We start from the raw sequence: 14,588 nt of genomic DNA, 5'->3' as shown, positions 1-14,588 counted from the left end.
CTGGGACACTGAGGAGACAAGCGAGTGGAGGCCAGGCTGTGGGAAGCATCCACATGGTGCCCCTGGGTGATGCTCTGCACACCTGCATTGATCTGGGGGGGGTAGGATGGGCGGGGGGGGGCTTAGGCTTATGTCATCTTCTCCCAGCATATTGCATTTGAATTTTAATCCTCTAAGGTTTTTAAAACAAGCACACTTTCCCCAGTACAGTCCCCACCCCTTTTCCTTATAATTAAAAAGATACACGGAGAATCCGAATCATCACCCACATCAAGTGTTTATGCTTGATGATTTTCTTATGATGTAAATATTTGATGTTATGGATTGAATTATGTGTGCTCCCCCTGCCTCCAAGTATGTGTACTAAATCCTCCATGCTGGTTATGAGCCCATTTGAGCCTGGGCTGTCCTTGTCATGTTAGTTAGTGAGGTAGGATCTGGGTAGGGTATATGTTGAGTTAGTTTCTTTTGAGATAGACAAGTGAGGACACACACACACACACACACACACACACACACACGAGGAAGAGCAGAAAGATGCTAAGCCAGGTGGGAGTGGTCCAGGCTCAGAAGCTCAAGAGTAAAGGACCTTCCCCTACAGCCGACAGAGGGCCTGCCCCGAGCTGGTACCCTGAATTCAACTTTTACTCTCCTCCACTGTGAGGGAATCAACGTTTGTTTGCTAAGCCACCCACTTCTGTACATTAGATAACTAAGATACTTGCCACTTCATATATTTTAAATCATTTTATTGGGGGCTCGTGCAACTCTGATCACCATCCATCCGTCCATCCATCCGTCTGTCCGTCCGTCCAGCACATTTGTACATCTGCTGCCCTCATCATTTGCAAAGCATCCTCCCTCTTCTTGAGCCATTTCAGGGGGAAAAAAATCACACGCAAAACAAAAAACTTACTTAACACCATGAGATGAAACCGATCCTCTGCTCCCATTTCTTCCTTCCGGAATATCAATCTAGGAAAGACAAAATCAAAGGAACAATTGGTTTGTTTTTTCCTTTCTTCAGGGTTTACTGTGATAGATTCAATGTTAAGTATGAAGATGATATAAACGGTTAGTTAATGTGTTCAACTGCTAACCTCAAGGTTGGTGGCTTGAGTCTCCGCGAGGCCTCTATACCCCCAATCAGCTGTGGAGAGCCCACGGGGGTGCAGTTCTGCTCTGGCACACAAAGGGGCCAGGCGTTCTTGTGGGTGTGAGGTCAACGGGTTTAACAGGAAGTGCATCACTGACATCCACCAGTTTCGTTAGGTGTTAACCAAATGACGGTGGTCTTACTTTGAATTTTGTTAATTATTTTGTTTGATTGAGTTTTGTTTTTTGGGGAAAAAAAGTGACTGATGTTGCCTCCAGTCCTGTTATTTATTAGAACAAGTATATCAATATCGCTCCATCCCCGACTGAGTTTGCCCCATCCCACGGCTTGGGCACCTGTGCCGTCAGACATCGGTACCCTGTCACAGCTACTCAAGAGCCTGAAGAATTCTGCAGTACTCTCCTGACCCCAAATAAAACATTTTGATCCAACTTGTGGATTCTTTCCATAGCATCACTCTGGGACTCATGACTCTGACATACCTATTGTTATTATTTTTTCATTTGATGTGAATAGATAAGAAATGCTTACTGGGCATTTATTGAGAGGGAAGCACTTTATGGAAAATCTCAGTTACCAGGCTCAGCAGAGCTGGGTTCCATAAAATATTTGGCCATGATGCACGCAGTCTGAAAACTACTTAAGGCTTTGGGGTTTATATTAAACCAATCAGGGCCTTCTTGATGAATTCGAAAAGTCCCAAGTTTTAAAACAATCTTTTAAACTGTGGGCTAAGAAATAACCCTCAGACCAATAATGTGGCAAACGCAGCATGATTGATTTTGGTGTAGTAATTGTGCTTTAAAAAGCACTGCTCCATTGGGCAGAAGAAAAATGAGGAGGAGGCCTAAAACTAACATTATTCTTAATATTAATTTAAAGAGTGTGGTTGGATCTCTCCAAAGAATCAGGGCATGCACAGACTGCGCAGTTTTTCAAAGAGGCACATTTATTTATTTATTTGGTAATCTAAGAGACTCAAATACATTTGTATTTGAAAAATAGAGGTTCTACTACTATACGTGTTTTCTGAGTTTCTGGTGTAATAGAGGATTATTTGCTTTTTCTCCTAAGCTATTAGGTTCAACTCCTTAAGCTGGCTTTTATTGACATTTTCCAGTACCATTAAGTAATATCAGGGACTGAGACCTCTTTCTGTGGATATAAATGTTCAAGTGGCAGTCTGATTGTACTCCTATACTTCAGAGCCGCCTCGGCTTAGCACTGACGGGGCCTTTATAGCGGTCTGCTGTCACGAGTGAGGTGGGAAGGGTGCACTCAACTCTGATGCTAGAGTTAATCCTCCCCACTCAGATTTAAAAGTATTTTGTGAAACATCATGAATGGATCGCCAGTAAGAGGAAGCCCCCTGATGAGATGGATTAACACAGTGGCTCCAGCAATGGGCTCAACCCTGACACCCGTGGTGAGGGTGGCCCAGGGCTGCGCAGGGTGTCATTCTGTTGTGCGCAGGGTGGCTCTGAGCCCGCATGGACTAGGCGGCACCCAACAACACATCAGCTCCGGAGAAAGCACTTCAGTATTTCCAAATAGATTTGTGTTTGGAGGACGAAAGAACCCACAAACAAAGCGCAGTGTAAAACCAGTGATGAGCGAGCCACACCTTGGTGTCTCACACAGGGTGTTTGTGTTGTCAGCTGTTGCCGTCAACCCACCTCCTGGTGACCCCAGCACAATGGAAGGGGACGTTGCTGCCCCTACATCACCCCGTGTTCAGTTGAGGATCAGACAACTGGAACCCATCGCGTTAAGCACAACTTCGAACCAGTTAATGAGCTTTCCCTAAATATCTCTAAGAGTTAAAATCTATCTGTCGGAGCATGAACCCCCTCCAAGAATAGTTGCTTTATCAGTTCACCATGAGGTGGGGTTTCACTTTAGGATTTCAGACAGCATTTTGGCATTACGGTCTCACACCCCATGACCCAATAATAATCAACCTATTTGAAAGAACCATGATGCTTAAAAAAATTTCCAGACGCCAAACAGGTAAGGGAAAGCGAGAACGGGAACGCAAGCACCTAGATCCCCATTTTCCCCACTGACCCTCTCCTGTGCAGGGGCGATAAACCCATTCCAAGGGAAAGAACTCACAATCACTTTGACGTAGTTGGCAGGAAACAGACCAATCTGGTGTCTACATCTTCCTCTGTACCAGTCGGCATCTACTTTTTCCAGGAGGTAAACAATTTCTCCAGAAATGAGGTTCAAGTCATCCGCTTGCTCTGTAATATAAAACGATGATCACGGAGGACAAGGAAGCGTCCAGGCTGCGGATCTGACTCGGAGAGAGCGCAGAGACGCGTGCGGTGCTGTCCACGGAGGCACAGGACTCACAGCTGATCCCGAGAAAGACTCTAGGACCCAAATAGACTTTTACCCAATGCCCTTGCTTTTGGGGACTCCTGGGTGAGCTCCCTTTTTAAAAGACCAGCTTTAGTCTCTTTCCTCTGCCTGCACTCACGAGAGAGGTTAGGAATACAAACATGGGGTTGGCCAATGGTCCCCACTGTCTCTACAGACACCCCTGCCGCTAGTTACATGGAGGCACATTGAGCACTCCAGGGGCTTTACAAACATAGTTAACTATTCCCATCAGGTTCTCCATTAGACTTACACATCATTCCAACTTGGAAATAACACTGAGGGAGTATATATAACAAGGTACCCACACTCAAATAAAAATCAGTTTAGCAAGCAGTTTTTAAAAAAATGAGCTTATTGATTGAAGTTAATGATGATAAAATAAATTTATACTTTGATTTCGTTGATAGGAAGAGCTCACTGCCATCGAGTCCATTCGGACTCATTTGACAGTGGAGACCTGCCCTGCCCTTATGGGTTGAGGCTGTCCATCTTGATGGGAGCAGAAAGCCTCGTCTTTCTCCTGCAGAGCGGCTGGTGAACTCAAACAGCTGACCTTGCAGGCAGCAGCCCAATGCATACTGCATAACACCACCAAGACTCCGTGATCTCAGAGGGAGATAACGGATGTAGGCTTTGCAATTCTTAGCATGCAAGAACCTATTAAATTATACTAAATTTCAACGCAGCTCATTAATTGGCACTCTGAAAGGTTGCTAACTACCAGGTCAGTGGTGCGGGTGCACCAGCCTCTGCACGAGACAGAGAGGAAGTGCCCTACGAAACCCATCGGGGCAGTAGGGTCAGAATCGCCTCGATGGCGGTGAGTTGAGTTTTGAAAGAATGAAAACGTTGGTAACTAACGGGCAATCTCCTTCTTTGCCAGGGAAACCATGCTCTCGCCTCTGAGCGTGTCAAAGGCAAGGGCCCGCTGCTGAGCTCTCTGCAATGCCGGTGCAACCAACCCTTGTGGAAGTCTGAGGGATGGATACCGTGGTCCCCCCAGTCTCGGGCTCTGTAGGCGCAGGCACGCAGGGGGATGGCCTGGAGAGGCAGAGCTGGGCAGGGGGCCTGCTCCTGGTTATGTGTGTCCGTACCTGCTGGGAAATCATGAAGAACCACGGCGTGCGGGGCACTCCGGTCAGCAGGCTTCGGAGGGTGGCTTGGATCCTTAGGGGCGGAAGGAAAGAGGGCTGTGAAGGAAGTGGCTGACTGGGTGCTGGACCTGTCATTCACTCTGGGACCCACTCTGACAGCAGAGTCCTCTTTACACCATAACATTAAGGATGCGAACCTCATCGCTGAACCAAATAAGCAACTCTCATCAAGGTGAGAAGGCATGTGTCCTAGCCCTGAAAGGGCAGCATAACGGTCACCGACCCACATCCCTAGCGGGGTCTTTTTGTTTCTTACACCATGACCGTACAACAAAACCTTTTCTTTTATTTTTATCTTCAACAGTACTCAGTCTACCTGCAAACACTGGTTTTTGCTCTTTCCATTTCAGAGGGGGCATATTCCAGGAAACTGTGACCGGGATTAAAGCTGGAGGACAGTGTCGTGGCCCTCGTTAGAATGGACATGCTGAGATTTATGTCCCTGCCTTTCGCAATGAAAGGAGCTAACGGGTTCCCACAAAAGTTTGATTCACAAATATAAAATCGATTTCACGTATTGCTACCTAACAGAGTTTCGTCTTTAATCTGGAAGTAACGCTGACGCCCAGGCCTGGTCTGGGTTTTCTGTTTCACCTGAATGGTTTCCTCGGCAATAATTCTAAGTAAATTAGCAAAGAGAACCCCGCACTCTCCAGCCACCAAGCCAATTGCCCGTGGGTGGGCTAGAGGGGCGAGTGCACACCCAGAGGGACCCTTCCTCGGTGAACGCAGTGCGCAGTCTCGGTCTGAGAAACGAAAGGTTTAGGCAGCACCACCATCGCCAGCAGGTCCCGGGGGAGAGAGTGCTTGGAGCCAGCAGGCCTGTGCAAAGAGCAGGGCCAGAATTGGGTGTCCCTTCATTTCCTTCATGACCTCTCCCACTCGGGGCAGTTAACACACCTATTCCCGTGAGTGCTCCCTGGCCACGCTGGGCCCTCCAGATCACACCTTTGTGGATGGCGGTCCGCAGAGTTGCGTCCACCTGCAGGACCTTGGCTCAGGGCCTTACCCAGATCTCACGAGCTCGCCCAGCCCAAATGCACCTGTGGAAGCGTGCCACATTCCTTCACGATTCTGGCTCCCAGCAACACCCTGTGGGTGTCTGAGGCTGAAACTTTTTAGGGGATCAGAGAATGCCGTTTCTCTCCTGAGGGGTGGCTTGTGGTTTTGAACAGCTAACCTTGTGGCTAGTAGCCCAATGCTTAACCTACTAGGCCTCCAGGGCACCTTCTCTCCAAGTAAAAATAAGCGGGCATACTCACTTACATCAAGACGGCAATGGCTGATGGTGGCTTATGATATTAAGTTACCAGAGTTGGATTGAATGTGATCTATGCTGAAGAGATAGGCGGAAGTTCCAACCCTTGCGCCCGTGACTGTGACCCCGTTTGGGGAAGTAGAGTCTTTCTTGGACAGTACTATCAGTGACACCAGTGTAGGTAGACCCCTCATCTTCCATGACTGGTGTTTGATAAAAGGAGACGAGGCAGAAACAGAGCCACACAAGGGGAAGAACCACGTGAGAGTGCATGTCAAAGTCAAGGAATGATGCCAAGCCACGCCGGGGCGTCCTGAACGAAGGAGGCTCTTCCCCTCGAGCGGACTGAACGAACTGCTCTGCTGCTGGACCTGCAGCCATCAGAACAACAAGAGAACCGACCTCTGTTCTTTAACAGGAAGGGCAGGGATCAGTGAATCGTGTCACTTAGTTATAGCTTCCTTTCTCTGCCTTCACGTCTGCATATCCTGACCCCGCTGCTCATTAAAGGAGCCCTGCCAGTGGAGCCGTTTATGCGTTGGTCTGCGGCCCCCAGGCTCAAAACCGCCAGCAGCAACTTGGGAGACAGACTGGGGCTTTCAACAGATACAATGTAGGAAACCCATAGGGGTTCCCACGGCTCAATGGTGGCAAGAATCGAGAGCTGCTCATTAGCCTGGGAGCCTGGCCTCGCCAATCAAAGGTGAGCAGAACAGGTTACATAGGTTTGCCCATGATGGGTCAGTACAACTCAGTCCACACCCTCCTGGATATCTGCTAGGTATAGTTAATGGATTTCAAAGCTCTTCCTAATATGACTATAATTGCTAATATATATATGGGTAGTAATAAAAATACCTAATATTTATTGTTCACATGCTACACTCTTTTCCTTTAACTCTTAAAATATCTTTATTGAGATATAATTCATCTACCATAAATTCATATGCTTATAAAATGTGAGGGAGCGTCAGAAAGTTTGTGGACAAATAGGATTTGTACATCAATCACTGCGAGCTGACCAGTTCCCCCTTTCTCCCTCTTCTCCTCCAACCTTCCCCTTATCTTCATGGTATTGCTATTTCCATTATTGTTCCTGAGGGGTTGATCTGCCCTGCATTATGTGTGGCGAGAGCTCTTTCTGAACCAGCGCACATGCTCCAGTTTAGCTGGATTTGTCAACTAGAACTGGAGTCATCACAGGGGGGAGCATTAAAGAAGTAGGGATGTTGTGTGTTTCATCAGTGCTATACTGCACCGTAGCTGGCTCGTCCCTTCCTTGTGACTTCTGTGAGAGGCTGTCCTATTGTCTATAGATGGGCTTTGGGTCTCCACTCTGATCCTTCTTGTTCCCATCGATATGATTGTTTATTTTGGGTCTTTGATGCCTGACACCTGATCCCATCGACACCTCGTGATCACACAGGCTTGTGTGCTTCTTCCATGTGGGCTTTGCTGCTTCTCTGCTAGTTGGCCGCTTGTTTACCTTCAAGGCTTTAAGTCCCCAGATGCTAAATCTTCTAATAGCTGGGCACCGTCAGCTTTCTTCACCACATTTGCTTATGCACCCATTATGACGTCAGAGATCATTGGGAAGGTGTGCAAAACACCAGGTCAGTAGAACACAGCGTTCTTGCATTGGGGAGGACTTGAGTAGAGGCCTAATGTCCTTGATAAAACATTTCAGAGGCAAGAAAAACTAACTTTGTTTCTTCTTTTGAGAGTCCCGATGACCTTTTGGTGTATAGAAATTACCATTGACAATTCAATTCTTAGTTGGTATGTTTTGAGATAGAATTTAAAGTATTACAGTATTTTTCTTTGCCATCACAAAACACTATCAAAACCTGCTGTTTTCAACACTGACATCAAAATCAGGAGAGATTAAATGTGTAGTAGAGTCCAACCAGTAGGCTTTTCTCTTGAACTGTTCATGTTCTGTGCTTAATTTCTGTTAAAAAATAAAAACAAAAACTCCCAAGTCTGAACACCCCCCCTACCACCTCCCCCCCCAGGCAAACTGTTGTGCCTTCTATGTATCTTTGACTTCATGCTCTGCAATTGTTTAAAAAACCGTATTAAAAAGAAAACCTGTAGGCTCGTTTCACGAGGATCCGTGTATACAGGGGATTCAGAGCGCCCTTCCACGCCTAGCTTGTAGTCCCTGCGGCTACGCCTGACTCTGGAACGGGGTCTCACCCTGCGCCGCCTGTGCGGCCCCTGGCTCTGGTGACCACGTCTCCCTCCGCGGACGCCGCACCCCAGCCCCGCAGAAGGAACGCACCTTTAAGTGGACGTTGCTAATGCGCTTGCGCATCTGCTAATTTTTGTTTTCCCCCTTTTAATCACAGGCACGTGATACATTTTCTATTTTGTTCTGGTTCTCTCCACCCACCCACCCACCCACCCACCAGATATTCTCTCTCTCTGTCTCTCTCTCTCCCACCAGGTCTGGGTGAGCCACCCTGAGGCTGTTCAGGGTCCCCCGGCAGCGAGCTTCATCCCCGCAGGCAGCTCCTGCACGCTGGTTTCTCAGCTAATTTTGCAACAGAAATTGCCTTCGAAGGAGGAAGACGGGGCTGTCAGGGTGGGGACCTGGGCGCAGGGCTCGGCAGCTGAGCTTCTTGGAGGTACATATTCTCCAGGATGACGCGCTCACTCAGCGATCGGGCAGTTTTTACTTCGGCGGCCTCGTTACAAAGATGCCGCCCCACCTTGCCCAGGGACATTCCTGTGGTCCCGGAAATGACCGTCCATCCTCATGGCTTTCTGCACGGAGCCACAAAGTGGTCAGGCCCAGCGTGGCGCACGGGTGCGTGTCGGATCACACGGCGTCATTTGATGCTCGACAGCCAGAGGAATTAGTCTTACGCGAAGTTTACGTCTGGAGGCGGGTGCTTCTTAACTTTAGACTTTGCCATCACAGGCTCTCTTTAAAATAGCGACCCTTTCTTTGGATCACTACTCTCTGACACGTCGGGTAAAACATGTTCACATTATTTTAAAAACCACGAGCCAACAAATATCTCGCGGTTGGAAGCGAACGCCCAGACTCGGGTGTCTGTTTTTCCCCACGTAAGAAGGCCGCCAGCACACCACATGATGGGGACGCAGCGCGAGCCTCTGAGAAGTAGTTTATTTCCAGAATGGCGTGAAATGCAGCGGTGATTTTCATTCTGGTTAGAATGAATGTGCTAATAAACACCCAAAGATGAGATATAACAGTCCTGTGAAATGTGCTGCCGTGCGGCTCGGGGCCGGGTGGTATTAAGTACTTACCTTTGGTCGGGTCTGAAGATGCTCATCACGTGGGGTGGTGGTCTTCAGCTGAGACAGGTGCACTCTGCCAGGGTCTTCTCCCCTTTGGCATTCCAGGTAATGATTTTCCTCCTGCGTCAGCGTCACAAGGACGTCCTCTCGCTGTAAGGTACAATACCACGCTCTGAAGCAATTATTATTTAATAAAACATTATTACTTTTTTCATCCCCCCTCACATTTTAATCTGTGGAGCCCAAAGCATTTAATCATGTGTAATCGAAGTAAGAGAGGCCAGCATTTTTTTTTTTTTACATTAGTAAAGAAAGGTTCCTGCTTTACCTTACAAGAGATTTCTCTGGGGTTTTCCTCCACAATGTCTTCATTGGCCATCCCGTGAGGCACAGACAGCTTAAATGTAAACCAATGAAAGGATTATTCGCCATCCACTAACCTCCTCATACATGGCTGAGCTGTGGGGAGTTAGCATGGACGCTTCATGGTGGCTCCCTCACGCTCCCATGCAGAGCCCCGGGCCCATTTTATACGGCTTCTAAAACAGTGGTTTTCAACCTGTGGGTTATGACCCCTATGGGGGTCGAATGAATGATCCTTTCACAGGGGTTGCTGGATTCACAACAGTAACAACATTAAAGTTATGAAGTAGCAACGAAAATAATTCTGTGGTTGGGGTCACCGCCACATGAGAAACTGTGTGAAAGGGTGGCGGCGTGAGGAAGGTGGAGACCCCCTGCTGTAAAAGGAAGATGTGGTATCCAGTTCCCTCCAGAACCACAACTGGAGAGCTCCTTCCCACAGGGCAGGTCTGTCAAGTGCCCTGGACACTTAAGGGACTCATGTTCTATCCCTGACCTCCATTTGCCATGAATCTTTTTTTTTTTTTTTAACATTTTATTAGGGGCTCATACAACTCTTATCACAATCCATACATATACATACATCAATTGTATAAAGCACATCCGTACATTCTTTGCCCTAATCATTTTCAAAGCATTTGCTCTCCACTTAAGCCCTCTGCATCAGGTCCTCTTTTTTCCCCCTCCCTCATGAGCCCTTGATAATTTATACATTGTTATTTTGTCATATCTTGCCCTATCCGAAGTCTCCCTCCCCACCCTTCTCTGCCGTCCGTCTCCCAGGGAGGAGGTTACATGTGGATCCTTGTAATCAGTTCCCCCTTTCCAACCCACTCACCCTCTACTCTCCCAGCATCACCCCTCACACCCCTGGTCTTGAAGGTATCGTCCACCCTGGATTCTCTGTGCCTCCAGCTCTCACATGCACCAGTGTACAACCTCTGCCCTATCCAGTCCTGCAAGGTAGAATTCGGATCATGGTACTTGGGGGGAGGAAGCATCCAGGATCTGGGGGAAAGCTGTGTTCTTCGTCAGTACTTTAACCCCTCTTAGAGTCACTCTGATATCCAGCATCTAGTTAAACCCGTTGTTCCACTCAGCTGTCTGCCCTTACAATGCCTTTTCCATCTGCACCCTGCCCTGGCCAGGTGCCTCAGTCCCCTGCCTTGGTTGGTTAAATCTGATCTGGGCAGGTCAGAGCAGTATACTATATGAGAGGCACACCCGGGAAATGTGACCACACAAGTTCACTGCCAATGAGGAAGGGAGGCTGCCGGGGCCCTCGGATCATCCAGGTCCACAGATGTGGACACAGGGAATGGCTGGCTCCTTCCCAGCATTTCGGTCACAGTCCCAAAGCTCCCAGAGAACCCAGAGTCTGGGCTGGGTTTATCCACTGGAGGCTGGCAGTTCAGTGGAGGGCTGGTGTGACTGAGTTGATTTTTGGATTCAGAGCCACCCCTTAGAACAGAGTGACCTGTTCCGCAGTGTAGTTCTCGTAGAAGCATATTTCCAGGTGTTTCTTCCTTGAGCCACTGGGTGGCTTTGAACCACCGGCATTTGGGTTAGTAGTTGAGAGCTTGCCCAGTCTACTGCCAGGGCTCCTTAGTGATTGGGTAAAATGAGGGATTTAAGGAATTATTTCATAAAGAGACACACCACTTGTAACACACCTTTATTTTCATTTCTCAAATGCCTCATTACTATTATACAGCTGTGCTGTCAACTGCCAGTGGCATCTGCTCCCCTGAATGTGGCTCTGAACGTGGTGCCTGGCTCATTAGGACACAACACACATCAGCGACGCTTTTTGTTGTTTAGGTTACGCCTCCCAGAAAGTATGACTGCATTCTATCACGAGAATGTTCCCTGTTTCAGAGTCTGCAGGACTGCACTACCCCTCCCGTTATGGCGTTATTGTGTCCTCCCCTAAGTTATGTGTTGCAAACCCTACACCTCTACACCCATGACCTATAATCCCATTAAGGAATGATCGTCTTTGTTGTGTTGATGAGGAAGGGTTAGTATAAGATGTGCCTTGAGTCTCTCCTCTGAGATACAAAAAAGATTAAACAAACAAGCAGAGATGGGAGAGGAGGGGCACCATGCCACAGAAAGGCCATCAAGAAGCCTCACTGCCATCCAGTTGATTCCGAATCAAAGCGACCCCAGAGGACAGGGTAGAAGTGCCCTTGGGGGTTTCCAAGACTGTAAATCTCCACTGGGAGCGGTTGGGGGTTTCAAAGTGCTGCCCTTGCAGTTAGCAGCCCAAAGTGTAACCATGATGCCCTCGGGGCTCCTTAAAGACCACCAAGGATGAGAAGAACTGTAAGAGCCCCTAATAAAATGATCTTAAACAAAAAACGAAAACCCACCACGGAGCCAAGGACTAAGGACTTTCCCTCCGATCAACAGAGGCATCTCTGCTTTCCTCTGACTCGCTGCTAGCTTCCTCCATTGTGAGAAGATAAAGCTCTGCCGGCCACGTGCGGCATCTCTGGTACAGCAGCGCTAGATAACAAGACACCCTTTAATAAGGAACAGGGGCCGTGGTGCCAGGGGCTACCCGTCGGGTTGTGAATCTCAAGGTCAGCAGTTTGGAACCACCAGCTGCTCCATGGAGAAAGAGGAGGCGCTCTACTTCCTTCAAGGGCTACAGGGGCAGTTCCACTCTGTCCTACGGGACCAGTCTCAGAACTCACCCAAGGGTCGTGAGTTGGGTTTTTAAGGAAGGGTTCAAAGAAACCAACAAACCTATAATGGTTCAAGGTGACGTTATTTCTGAGATCAAAGACCAAAGTGTAGAACAACGGAAGACTATGCATTACAACCTTGGCTAGAAGCTACGTCGTCATGTCACTTTGTCATGTCATGTCATGTAAAAGAAGCTACGTCGTCATGTCACTGTGAAGCAGTACACTCCTACCAGTTTTACGTAGTTTGTTCTAGAGGTGGGCTGATGAACCTGATGGAAGTAGAAAGCAAATCAATTCGATTTTTCAAATTTGGGAAACAGAAAGAAAGCTTTAGCGTTATCTGATGAGAAAAACACTCATGGAGAGAAAATAACACCCCAACCATCTAAATTATTGATGAAAACTTCCAAATAAACTGTGACAGTCAGACTCAAGGAGAGAGAAATAAGCAAAACCAGCCATTTTCATACACACCTCCTGCTATTTTACATTTTACTCAGTAGCAGTAATAACCTTTAATATCTGTCAGTTACCCTCATTTTGGCCTCGGCGGTGGCAATGCCATATCTGTTTCATTGTTCAAAGTTCCAGAGGCGCTTTACATTTACTTTAGGACAAAGCTCTTGACGTTTTTACAGCAACTCTTACCATGTACTTCCTGTAGAGGGGGTGTCCTGGCTTAGGGCGAGGGGGGAGCACCGGATCTTGAGCTTTTAAGACTTGACTCTTGGCTTTCGAGAGTCCAGATGCCACGTGGCTGTGTTTTCTCTGGAGATCCATGTCAGACGAGGATCGGTTGAGAGGCAGTTTTTTACATGATGTTCCGGCTGCAGAAAGCTTCGGGGGAGGTGGTCTCTTAGGGGGCTCCCTGGGGGGGCCTTGTCGAGCCGGGGTGACTTTTCCATTTACAGGTCTGAAAGTCAATGTCGAGGCCAGCAGTCAGTTCTGACTGGTATTGGGTTCTATACCCGCCCCCCCCCTCTCTCTCTCTCTCACACACACACACACACACACACACACACACACACACACACACATTTTGTCTTTCAGCTTTATACTAGTGGAACAGAATTTACTGAAACATGCACAGTATGCTATTTTTGTGCAAATGACCGCTGCATTAAACATTATATTATTCAAGGAAGTGCCAGGAGGTTCCTGCTTCCTCTTATACAGCACAAGAGATTCATTAGTCCAAGACAAACAAGCATTGACTATCATGAGCTCTCCCAGGTTCCATTTGCTCTTAACCGCACCATGACTCTTCGGGGAGCATAGCACTTTCCACCAAAGCCTGAGACGAAAGGCATGTGAAAGAGCAGGCATCGAGGTGTTGTTTACGATTGGAAAAGGGACATGGAAAATCCCTAATATCCGTGTTACCACAGCTCCGAGACTTGACAAGTTGGACGGACACAGTGGCTGCAACAACGGGCTCAGGCACAGGAACAATCGTGAGGCTGGGCGGGACCGGACGGCACTTGTTCTGCTGTGCACAGTGTCGCCGAGAGCCAGATTTGACCCAGCAAATCCACATTTTATAACAATGACAAGGGCAGCTACTGTTCAAACCAAACTTTAGATTAATTTTAAGAAAGTTGGTTCTGAAAATGGAATAGCTCATCTGTTACTTGAAAGCCCTTCCTTAATCCTGATGGCTTTCTAAAAAGGTACAACACAGCGACTTTCTGATAACACCACCGCCTTGTGTTAAAGTGGTTCTGGGGCTTAGAAGGACGGGTCACTTCTGAGCTCACAGGGCCCGCCTCCCTTGGAAACGCCCAAACCGGACTGGTTTCTCACAATAGGATGCAGGTATGTATGGGCAGGTAACAGAAGTGCAGTTGTGCTAGTTTGGGGAATGAGTTTCATTGGTTGATTTTAAGAACAGTAATCGAGCTGTCTCAGAAGCCCCGGTGGCGTAGTGGCTATGTGTTGGGTTGCTAACTGAAAGGTTAGCAGTTTGAAACCAGCAGCCACTCCAAGGGACAGAGGAGGCTTTCTACTCCTGTAAAGAGTTAGCGTCAGAAGCTCACAGGAGCATTCGACCTCGTTCTAGAGGGTCTCCTTGTGGGAGCTGATTCGAGGCAGTGAGGCTGCTTTGTGTGTGTTTGGGGGATGTAGATGGAATACAGCATCCCTGGGTGCTACAAATGGTTCACATGCTCAGCTGCTAACTAAAAGGCTGAAGATCAAGTCTACCCAGAAACAAAGGTCATGTGCGTGGAGCACATAGTATTCTGGTGCACAGGGTGGCCGTGCTTTGGAATCGGCTTGTCAGCAACAGGAAGAGAGGGGCGGAGATGCCTACTCCCTGTTGTCAGGAACGGCCTGTAGGTCCG

General features: G+C 48.0%; 1 protein-coding gene across 5 annotated transcripts in view; it reads right to left on the bottom strand.

Moving 5' to 3' along the window:
• SH3D19 (SH3 domain containing 19) overlaps positions 1-14,588 on the bottom strand; it is a 232,486-nt gene that overhangs the window by 16,041 nt on the left and 201,857 nt on the right. For all 5 annotated transcript variants that reach the window (XM_075543706.1, XM_075543704.1, XM_075543707.1 and 2 more), the window contains 6 exons: positions 12,895-13,159; positions 9,516-9,584; positions 9,197-9,337; positions 4,600-4,672; positions 3,233-3,363; positions 917-975 (listed from right to left, as the gene is read on the bottom strand). In XM_075543706.1, coding sequence (XP_075399821.1) covers positions 917-975; positions 3,233-3,363; positions 4,600-4,672; positions 9,197-9,337; positions 9,516-9,584; positions 12,895-13,159 — 738 coding nt within the window. The remainder of the gene's footprint in view (positions 1-916; positions 976-3,232; positions 3,364-4,599; positions 4,673-9,196; positions 9,338-9,515; positions 9,585-12,894; positions 13,160-14,588) is intronic.

The sequence above is a fragment of the Tenrec ecaudatus genome, chromosome 3 (assembly GCF_050624435.1).
Source record: "Tenrec ecaudatus isolate mTenEca1 chromosome 3, mTenEca1.hap1, whole genome shotgun sequence".
Taxonomy (NCBI): domain Eukaryota; kingdom Metazoa; phylum Chordata; class Mammalia; order Afrosoricida; family Tenrecidae; genus Tenrec; species Tenrec ecaudatus.
Note: the sequence above shows the minus strand (reverse complement) of the source record. Positions and strands in the feature narration are given on the sequence as shown.